Source organism: Callionymus lyra, chromosome 1 (genome assembly GCF_982586985.1).
Source record: "Callionymus lyra chromosome 1, fCalLyr1.hap1.1, whole genome shotgun sequence".
Classification (NCBI taxonomy): Eukaryota; Metazoa; Chordata; class Actinopteri; order Syngnathiformes; family Callionymidae; genus Callionymus; species Callionymus lyra.
The window spans coordinates 11999082-12010201 of record NC_141818.1 but is presented as its reverse complement, the minus strand read 5'-3'; the positions used below and the strand labels follow the sequence as shown (position 1 = coordinate 12010201).

The 11120-nt window shown below is 38.8% G+C and overlaps 2 protein-coding genes across 2 annotated transcripts; both read left to right on the top strand.

The window, feature by feature from the left end:
• The first annotated feature begins 1681 nt into the window (after nt 1-1681).
• Nucleotides 1682-5046, top strand: riok2 (RIO kinase 2 (yeast)). The gene is made up of 10 exons (XM_087801652.1): nt 1682-1833; nt 2256-2394; nt 2473-2589; nt 2666-2841; nt 2910-2998; nt 3137-3328; nt 3406-3498; nt 4127-4519; nt 4626-4716; nt 4783-5046. Exons 1-10 carry the CDS (start codon nt 1768-1770, stop codon nt 4942-4944), a joined length of 1518 nt encoding a protein of 505 aa, XP_087657778.1. The 5' UTR covers nt 1682-1767; the 3' UTR covers nt 4945-5046.
• A 1724-nt stretch (nt 5047-6770) lies between these two features.
• LOC148088007 (protein limb expression 1-like) lies at nt 6771-10569 on the top strand. Its single transcript, XM_087779198.1, has 6 exons — nt 6771-6846; nt 6927-7135; nt 8325-8465; nt 8534-8629; nt 9982-10059; nt 10123-10569. Exons 1-6 carry the CDS (start codon nt 6771-6773, stop codon nt 10567-10569), a joined length of 1047 nt encoding a protein of 348 aa, XP_087635324.1.
• Nucleotides 10570-11120: the final 551 nt, after the last annotated feature.

Below are 11120 nucleotides of genomic sequence, written 5' to 3'. Positions count from 1 at the left end.
TGCCTCGATTGGCCTCCGGCACGAGACATAAATAAGCATCTGGTACAGAACTTCCGCCTCTGCTCAACGTCGAATATAAAATTATAATTAGAACAAAAAAAACCTCCTGGTTTCTTTCAACTCATGTTGTTTTTACATTGAACTTATGGAACGCCATCGAAAACACTGGAGGAGAGAACGCTGTCGGTCTTAAGTGTCAATAAAGTTATTTAAATATTGGACTCAATACATTTGTGGGGGAACAAAAGACAAAACAAATATTGTAAGGGAACCAAACAACAAAGGCAAGGTTAAGTCTCCGGTTAAACGGCGCCCTCTATCGTTTGTTAGTAGAACTACGCAAATTGAAGTTGAAGTTGAAACAGGTCAAATTAAACAACTGTGCTTCCCTAACACCAGATCAGACTTGTGGCTGGATGATGTGTTATAAATAACATCTTACAACAAGGGGTGTGTACATTTTAAATCCATGAAGTTGAGGGTTTGTGACATGTGTATCTACACACATCTTTCATCGCTCCCGACACACACACTTCTGCTGTGTATCAGTCGTTTGTTGATAGTCGAGCGCAGGAACCAGAGCTGACTTGGACCTGAAGTGTCGAGGGTGAGAACATGTGCCAAAGGAGTAAACAGAAAACAGACGTCTTATAATTGACAGTACACAAGTACTGGTGGAGTCTCGCATAACTCTACCCGGCGTGTTTGTTTGCACTCACACACAAGTAGACAGACGCACACAAACAAGTCCAGTCTGTATTTGATTTGGAGGCACATGCTTGACCACAGAATGTTCAATAAACCTGTGAAGGAATTCATGAATTATGTCAATGTGTGTGCGTGTCATTTCGGTCCGAGGCCTATAAATTTGAGTGGGATTAAGTTCTTGCCGATAAGATAAATGTTTAGGTTCTAACATGTGAGGCATAATCACCTTTTTCTGTTTTTTTTTTCCATAGGAAGTTACCACAGCAAGTGAGCCAAATATTTCCTTCCCATTTATAAACATATATCTCACTCAACTCAACTTTATTTATACAGCACTAGTGCTGTACGAGAACATAAAAATGTCACTAAAATAAGCACAGTTAAAAACACAAAGATAATGCAATACCAAATAAAACAAGTAAAAGGCACTAAGAACAGCTACCGAGGCTCATGCTGTGTTAAAAGCCAGGGAATAAAAGTGTGTTTTAAAACGAGATTAAAAAAATAATTACATATCTATCTATCTATCTATCTATATATATATACCTACATACACACCCTGATCTTCTGTGGTATATTTTTCTACGTGAAAACAATAAAAAGTAATTTAAACTCTATACCTTTCTTAGAAGTTTCCCAGCTACCAAGAAGGACAACCGTGAAGAACCAGTTAAATAACATTTATTTTATGCTACAATAAACAGTAGGACGAAGAAGACGTTTGAACAGTGTTTATATCAAAATACAGAATTTAGTTGACAGCTGCAAACTAAGTTGTGGTGATATGATAAATATACGTGTATTTAATCCCGATTTGAGGCAAACGATTAAAAATACGTTGTAAGTTTATACTCAAAACATCGACTTTAAATAAATAAATAAATTACCTGCACACGTGCAGGAGGGGAAGACTGCGTGATGACGTCGCCACCGGAAGTGACGCGTCATATCCCAGCGCCTTCTTCCGCTTTTGCCCATGTGTTTACACGAGATGTGGACGTGCATCATGAAACACTAATCATTTTACTCTAAATATCATCTTATTTATTCTGTGGAATCATGGGAAAGCTGAACGTTGTGGTGTTGAGATATTTGTCTCGAGATGACTTCCGCGTGCTGACAGCGGTAAGTTTGTGTTGGTGGAGTTAGCCTCGGCTAAGCTAAGTGCTTCTGTGACAACATTAACGTGCTGTGGTAAAGAATTCATCGACCTTTATAACATCAAAACATTTTGTTATAGAAAGGTTCTACAAGTGAATTTATATGTGATTATCTTTGTTGTCTTTGTTTAACCAACTATATAAAAGTCCGGATTAATGGACATTTACGGCGATTATTGTATTAATACGTAATAATAATAATACATAATTGTATATCGAGCTAAAAGTAAAACTTGCGTTATGTCAACAAAAACTATATATTCAAACGTATTGCTTGTAACTGTTTGTGCCTCCTTGAAACGTCACTGCCCAAAGATAAACAAGATTTTATAACGCAACCGTTGCCTAAACATGGACTTAAATGTAAGTATTGATTCTCTCCTTTAGGTGGAAATGGGTATGAAGAACCATGAAATTGTCCCAGTGAGTCTCCTGTCATCTATCGCCAGTCTTAAACATGGTGGTTGCAACAAGATTCTCAGGGAGCTTGTCAAACACAAGCTGGTTGCATATGAGCGCAGTAAAAGTAAGTTAAAACGCTAAAATAAAGCCATTGCCGTTTTATCTTCGTTGACTGTAAAGCAATCTGTTGTGTTTCTTGCAGCGGTCCAGGGGTACAGGTTGAACAACGGAGGATATGATTACCTCGCTCTCAAAACCTTTAGCTCCAGAGAAGTTCTCGTGTCAGTGGGGAATCAGATGGGAGTGGGAAAGGAGTCGGGTAAGACACAACAAGGACACACGGTGATGATTCGGTACAGTTCAGCTAATGAAGAATGATCAATGTACTTGCACAGATATCTATATTGTTGCTGGTCCAAATGGAGAGCAGTATGCCCTCAAGCTGCACAGATTGGGTCGAACCTCCTTTCGGAATCTGAAAAACAAGCGTGATTACCACAAACACAGAAACAACATGTCCTGGCTCTACCTGTCTCGGCTGTCTGCCACGAAGGAGTTCGCCTACATGAAGGTAACGGACAAAAGTGTGGTCAAGGTGAAGCTTATATTGATGAATTCATCTTGATTTGGTCTCTCCAGGCTCTGTACGACCGAGGTTTTCCTGTTCCCAAGCCAGTGGACTATAACAGACACGCTGTCGTCATGGAACTCATCAATGGATATCCACTGTACGTTTGCAATCATCAAACTCTGTGACTGTTTTACACCAACTGTAAAAGTTCATGTTTTTAAGTAAATGAAGAACAAAAACGTAACGGCATGTTTAGTGGAGGATTGGAATAAGGAAGATCATTTTCTTATTTCAGGTGCCAAGTCCACGAGCTGCAAGATCCACCTGCTCTTTACAGCGAATTCATGGACCTCATAGTCAAACTGGCCAACCACGGCTTGATCCATGGAGATTTCAACGAATTCAACCTCATGCTGGACGACCAGGACCACATAACCATGATCGACTTTCCTCAAATGGTGTCCACCTCTCACGCCAACGCCGAGTGGTGAGTTTTTCCACCGATGCCATTATTTCCTTGTTTGTGCAGATATTTAACATCTGTGTATTTTCTCTGTTATTTAGGTATTTTGATCGAGATGTCAGGTGTATTCGAGAGTTCTTCGCCAGGCGGTACAACTACGAGAGTGAGCTCTACCCAACTTTCAAAGACATCAGGTAGTTTTTTAAGTTACTCTCACTGGAGGTCAGACGTATATTAGTGCCGTCAGAATATAGAATGTTTGAATAACAAACCTCTTTACTGGAATGCTTTCCATGCTTTTTAAGCATTTGCTATTTTTTATTAATAATTAAATAAGATAATTAAGTCTTTTGAAAGATTTAATTCATTTTTGTTAATATTTAAATTCAATCATTTATATATTGAAAGGTTACATTTTTTAATTTATTATAAAAAGAGAAATTCAAAGTGAATGAATTTTACAGTTTTATCTTAAATATTATTAACATTTTAAATTCAATCTAAAAATGTTGATATAATAGTGCCATTAGAAAATACAAAGACTGTCAAAATGTATATATTTATGTCTAAAAATATTGAATTGAGAACATTTACTTAATAATGATCGAAATTGGAAAATTTGAAATGTGTATATATATATATCAAATAATATATAATTCAATTATTGAAAAAAAAAAAAAAAGTAATTATGCCTCAAAACAACAATTCATTTTTAAAAGTGTCAACATTTAAAATGTTAAATACTTTGGTGACACTGATCTACTTCCATACGAATGATATAAACAAGAATAGAATGTAACGTGTAAATGTTTCGTGCTGCAGACGATCACACACACTAGACATCGAGGTGTCGGCCAGTGGATTCACCAAAGACATGGAAAAAGATGCTTCGTTGCTTCATCCCGACGGTCCAGATGATGAGGAGGAGGGCGACGATGACGATGAGGAGGAGGACGATGATGACGAAGACAAAGACGAAGGGGAACCTAATGAAGAGGAAGCTAGTTTGGACATGGATGAGTACAAACATGCGGTGCAGGAGCTGGAGGGACTGAGAGTCACTGACACACAGCATGAAGAGAAAAAAGAAGGTGAAGAAACTCAAAGTGAGAAACTGCCGCAGAATGAAGCAGAGGAAGAGCTTAAGGAGGCGGAGGACGAGTGCCCTGAACTGGAGGGTATTTCTGCCTTAAACAAGGACTTCAAACCTTTCAGGTAACAATGATCCCATTAACTGTCTACACATCATGACGATTATACAGAATAATGTGTATTATTATTATTAAGTTATGTGACGACTTCATCCTTAATGTGTTTCCAGGGACTCGGACGGTCTAGCTGAGCACAGAAGGAGAAGAACAGACAGCGAGGCGACTGTCGGCAGCAACGGCAGCTGCTCCACTATTGCACCTGTAAGAAAGACTTAAGTTCAGACCTCGTCCTCTCTTCAGCGACGTGATTGTGTGTTTGTGCTGCAGGAGGTTGTTCGACAGAAGATCCGCAGGCAGCTGTCCAAGCAGCAGAAGGCGGCGCAGAGGAGGCGTCTGCAGAAGGGAGAGTCCAACCTGGTGACCAAGTCCAGGAGGGAGAATCAGAGCGACATCAAATCCAGCATGGACTGCGACTCCTTCTGGGGTTGAGCAGAACTACAGACACTTTTGTACAGCGTTGTCTCCTGACTTGCTCAACAGTTATATTAACATGAATCATGTTTGCTCTTTCAAATAAAAAGACAAAATCTATTGTTTTGCATTTTCCTACATTCACAGTCTGATATATGTTTCAGATGAAGGTCATGTTAAAAAGTGACGTATGAGAGACATGTATGGAGGTTCATCAGTGCCCTCAGAAGATTGATGCTTGAATATAACATTTCAAATGTTTTCTTTTAAGCATCCAATAATTATTTTTAGTAATTGTAATTGAATTCAATAATGTCCCTATATAAAAGTTGCATTTTTTTTTTTTACTTTTTGTGTTTAGTTTAGTTTGTTTACACACAGTTTGATATTATAATTCCAATAATTAAAATCATTTTCTATTTGTATTTATTTTTAATTGAAGCCCATTATTTTCAATTGAAACTGTTATAGTGCTCTCTTAGCAGAATAATAAAATTAAGCACTATAAACCAATCATTCCTAACTTTTATATTCACCCCAGGATGTAAAACTATTAGTGGCAAAAACTTTGTTACATGATTGGCTAAAAGTTCAATCAAGAAGCTTTGTACTCTTGGTATTGTGTGGAGGAATAATACTGAAAAATAATGAATTTAGAACATTTCTTTTAAATTTATTGGAATTAAAACACAATTCTACATTTGAAAAAATGAATTCATTTTAATATATATATATTTGTATTTTTATTCAATGATTTATAAAAACGTTTTTAACCGTTTGATAAATAATGCATTTAAATCAAACATATTCAAACTTTTAATATAGAATTTATTCCATTAAATGCGAAAAAAAAACATTTATAATAAAGTTTTAACATCAGATATGTTAAATTCAACCATTCATACTAATAGCACTAATACACTATTATAGATACCTGACTTCTGTGAAGCTTCTTACTATGGAAGTACGTTTGTGCCAACGTTCTTTGAATGAACTATGAATTTTTCAACAGTGAATTTTTGCAGAATCACACTCAAACTTCGAATTTTAAAATAGCTTTTTAAGCAGTGTTATTATGTTTTTCTATGTATAAATAAATGCAATGTGTCAAAATAATAAATGTTAAAAGGCAGTTTAATTAATTAAATGCAAAACAAGGAAATTAACGTTAGAAAGAATTCCATGTAAAAAGTCAGTGTAATAAATAGTCTTCCAGATTTCAAACTGAATGCTTCATAAGTCTGTGAAAGGTAAACATGGCCGAGCGGAGCAGGACGCTGAGAAGTATTTGTAGATTTGGGTAAGAAGATTGGAGAGAGCAGCTGAATTCAGTGGCGAACAAAAGCCTTTCACCGAAGAGCATGAATGGAGGCCAGACTTCATTCTCTCAATCAAGCGTCAGGACTGTCATGCCACACACGTCGCCACCACACGACTCCACCGTCAGTAAAAATATCATCTCTCTCCGACACATTTACAAATTGACGCCTGATGTTTTGGTTCACGAAGTTGCCCGAGGTCCAAACTTGTTGAGTTCTTACATGTTCAGGGATTAAGCAGCTGCAGGGCTGAGAGGAGGGGGCCCCGCATTCCAGGCCCGCACCTCTGTGTGTGCAGAAAGAGTGAGGGGCCCGCTCGGCTAATTGGCAGCCGGGGTGACAAAGTCGGCCGGCTTCAAAAGAACGACCCTTGGTGAGGGACTGGGTGGACTCAGGGGAGGAGGAGGAGGTCCTGCTACTGAGATGTATGAGTTTGTTTCTCATGAGGTTTACTTCTCATGCTGCAATCACTGGAACCTGCTGGGATGATTTCATGAGCATTAGTGGGATAAACATCAGGTGAGGATGAGCAGAGAGGAGGCTGAGGACAGCATCATGTCCTACTTGTCTCAGAGTGAGACCAGCAGCAGCCCTGCAGACCGTGAGTGACACCGTTGAATCAGGATAAACTTTTCTTAAAACACAAACAAAAAATGTTTTCTTCTCTCCAACCGGACGCAGTGAACGTCGTGGCCTTGCTCCACAACTTCTGGGAGCAGAAGCAGCGAGGTCTGTTGGACGGTTCCTCCTCCGAGTCCGGGAGTTCTGCTGCCGGAGAAGAAGCTTCTCACGGCGAGAGCCTGTTGCTGTACGAGTCGGCTCCTTCTCCTGGTCCTCCGCACGTCTGCTACGTCACCCTGCCTGGAGGAAGCTGCTTCGGCAACTACAAGGTGAGAGAACTGATCCAACAACGAGAGTCTTGATGAAGACTTCCCTGAGATGATGAAAGATAAATCAACTTTTGTGTGATTTCTGTTCACTGGTATGTGACACCTTTGAGTCTAGATGTACTACACTGTTGTTTATAGATGTTTGACCCAGTTGTTACCTTCTGTGTGCAACTTTTGTGCTCAAAATTGTGTCACTTAAAAAAAAAATCTGTACACATATGACATTTTTAACATGTTCTGTCATGTTTGTTTACAGTTGTGTGACACTTGTCTGACATTTGTTTGCAAATTTGACACGATTTAAGATGTGATAAAGATGTGTGACACTTTAGTTTACAGTTGTGTGACACTTGTGTGACATTTATTTGCAAATGTGACTCTATTTAAGAGGTGATAAAGATGTGTGACACTTGAGTTTACTGGTGTGTGACACTTGTCTGACATTTATTTGCAAATGTAACACTACTTTAAGATATGATGCAAATGTGTGACACTTTAGTTTACAGTTGTGTGACACTTGTGAGAGATTTATTTGCAAATGTGACACTATTTAGGGTACAAGAAAGGTGTGTGACACTTTAGTTTACAGTTGTGTGACACTTGCGTGACATTCATTTGCAAATGTGACACTATAAACAAAACTACACGAAAATTATTTTATTTATTATTTTAAAAATGACAGTTGTGACTCTTTTCTACATTTGTTCTTCACACTTGAAAAAGTTTTTTTTTTTTTAATGTGCCACTATTTAAAATACATTACAGATGTGTGACGCATTTGTTAACAGTTTTGTGAAACCTTTTGAAATTTTCTGTTCACACATTGGGGAGATTTGTTTGAAAATGTAACACTATGACACATTCCTGTTACACTTTTTTTTCAGTCATGTGAAACTTTTAAAATATTTTTGTTTCATTTGTTTGCAAATGTGACAGTATTTTGAAAATGGTTTTGATGCAGATGTTAAACACTCGTCGAGATATTTTACAAAGGTGTATGTTGTGTGCGAATGTGAGATACTGTTGTCTACATGAGTACTTTTTTAAAACAGGTGCGATCATTTGGTTTACAGTTGTGTGATGTTTCTTTTCAGATGCAATTGTTCTGAGATGTGTAAAGCTTTTGTTTCGTGGCGTGTGAGTTTGTTTATCTGTCATTTGTGTAACACTTGATTTGTTTCGTTGACAGGTGTGTGAGACTCTGGCCGAGGCTCGCAGGGATGCTGCTCGTGTTGCTCTCATGAACTCTCTGGTGAATGAGTTGCCGTGCCGACGGATCTCCTCTCAGTTTATATCCCAGAGTTTGCAGCAGGCGGCGACTGACAGTGCTGTGAGTCTTTTCTCTTTGAAATCTTTCTGCAAATAATCTGGAGGTTTAAAAGTAACACGTCTTCACAGGTTTCTCTACAAGACGCGAGTGACTCCAACACCAGCATCGGCACCTACAGTCTGCTTCTACGATCGTTTCTTGGCAAAACTATGCTGGAGTTCCAGGTTAAAAAACACTATTTTTCTTGTTGCTTAGGATATAGATCTTAAAGCAAATTAATTGATCGTATTAAGTATAATTTCTCATCTGGTGATTGCTCCTGGTGATAAGGTTCCAGGGTTGAGTCAGTATTTGGGTGACTTAGGTCAGTCTGTCAAACTGAGCCTGAGAAACCTGGGTGTTGTATTTGATTAAGACATGTCTCTAGTTCAAGACTGCAGAAAACTGACCAGAAACTGTTTCCTTCAACTGAGCAAAAATCTCTAAAATTGATCTTATAATCCATATGTTTTTGTCCCTCGTCTGGACTATTGTAACAGTTTATTTTCGTGTCTAAACAAGAAGGATCTGTCTCGCCTGCCGTTAATACAAAACTCTGCAGCGAGAATTCTGACCCGCTCTAGTAGAATATCTCACATTAACCCGATCCTTAAACCAACAAAAACAAAGAGAAATAAAGAGAAAGAACAAGATGATACAATCTAAGTCTAAAGATAAGATAAAGAACTTAGATCAATGAAAAATAACAAAGACAAAGGATACAAAGACTAACATAGAACAGAACATCCAGATACTTTTACTCCACTCCTGCCCCCGAACTCAGAATTGTACAATTTAATAGCCCGAGGAATGAATGAGTCCCTGAGTCTATTTGTTTTGCACCTGGGTAGGAGCATTCGTGCTCTCATTCTGCTTCTCTGCTCACTGATGACAGTGTTCAGAGGATGACTGTCATCATCCAGGATGGGCAATTTACTTACTTACTATTTTGTCATGATGAATTATTTGACCTGTAAGGAGAAACCACTGCTTACCTGGCAGGTGTGCTTTTTATGATCTTCTAAATTAATTGAAACATTTTTAAATAATTAAGAATCAAAACAATATCATAAGAGATGGCAATAGAAGAGAAAGAAAGCACCGACGTTTACGTCAAGTTATGATCTTCATTCTTTAAGTTTTAAATGAGTTATCACACTCATGTTTAGTTTAAAGCTAAAAAAAACTATGTAAAAAATGGAACAATGTGGACTTTGACTCTAGAGAAGTCACGTTGTGCTTCAGGGTTCACTTGGTTCATCTTCTTTGATCTCTTTCATGACCGTGAAGCAGTTGTCAGCTGAACGATAAAGATGATAATAATGGGATAAAATATGTTTTTCATTTCCATAAAATGTTTAAAACCTCATTAAAATTAACAACTTGTTTATTTGTCATTTCAATTCATTTATTAATTGTTGTATTTCACATTTGTAATGTTTTAAACATTGATCATAAGAGAGATCATAAGGGATCATAATCTCATTTTCTCCCTGTAAACAACTTTGAGTGACTGAGACTGTTTTGAACCGTGCAGGAGATGATGACGGTGTTCCAGCTGCTGCACTGGAACGGAACCCTGAAGGCTCTGAGGGACCGATGGTGCTCCAGACAGGTACCTTTCATCACCTCTGCAGAACTACAAGATCCACCCTGATTTAAACCGTGTCCTCCTCAGAGCGTGATCGACTACTACTCCCAGCGTGGACTGGACGAGTCCATGCGCAGCAGCATGGCCCTGGACTGGCTGGGACGGGAGCAGAGGTCACCTGGACGACTGGGCGAGGAGCTGCAGGTGGCTCAGAGGGAGCTGGTGCTGGCGAGGCGGAGAGGGATAGAGTTACGCTTCTACAAGGAAAAGACGGCCATCCTGGGTTTGGCCTTGAGTCAAGCTTATCACCGAACACCTGAGACGCTCATGCAGGCCCCGGACCTCACGCACAAGCAAGAACACCTGCCTCTGCAGACACTCTACAGCCAGGGGGCAGCACGAGGGACTCCACCCTGCAGTCCCTCTGGGAGCATCCATGAGAACATGAGGCTCTCTCAGGCCTCCAACAGGTCCTCACCCACTTCCTCGTCCAGCTCGCCATGGACACACGGGTACTTCGATCACGCTGAATAGACTGATACACATGAGCGAGAGGATGACGCTCGTCCTGTGACTCTGTGGAAGTTACAGCCGTGGGATTGATTTGACACGGATGACACAAGAGTGAGAATGAATCTGACTCATGACCATTTTTGATACGCATTTGTGACTTTAAAATGCAGATCTCAACAAAACATAGTTTAAAGTTTTTTCTAAACTTTGTTTATGGTAGTTTAATTGTATTTTTATTTAACAAAAAGATACAAAAATAATGCCACACAAATACCACTAGGAGTTCTGGATCGTCTCATGAGAAGTGTAACAAGTCATATTTTAGACCTTTAAGAATATGTAAGCCAGTAAAAAAAAGCTAGAAATAAACAACTGTATTATAGTGAAATAAGTCAGCACTGTTTTTTAAATGACCTTAATATTTGTTTTGGAAGGAAAAAGTTAGTCACAAGATTGTTTGAAATACAGAGACATGAGAACATGAATATTTGTGGCATTTGTGTAATAAAGATGGGAAGATAGATACAGTCACAAGTAGTTATTAAATGCACACTATAACTCAGGAGAAAGTA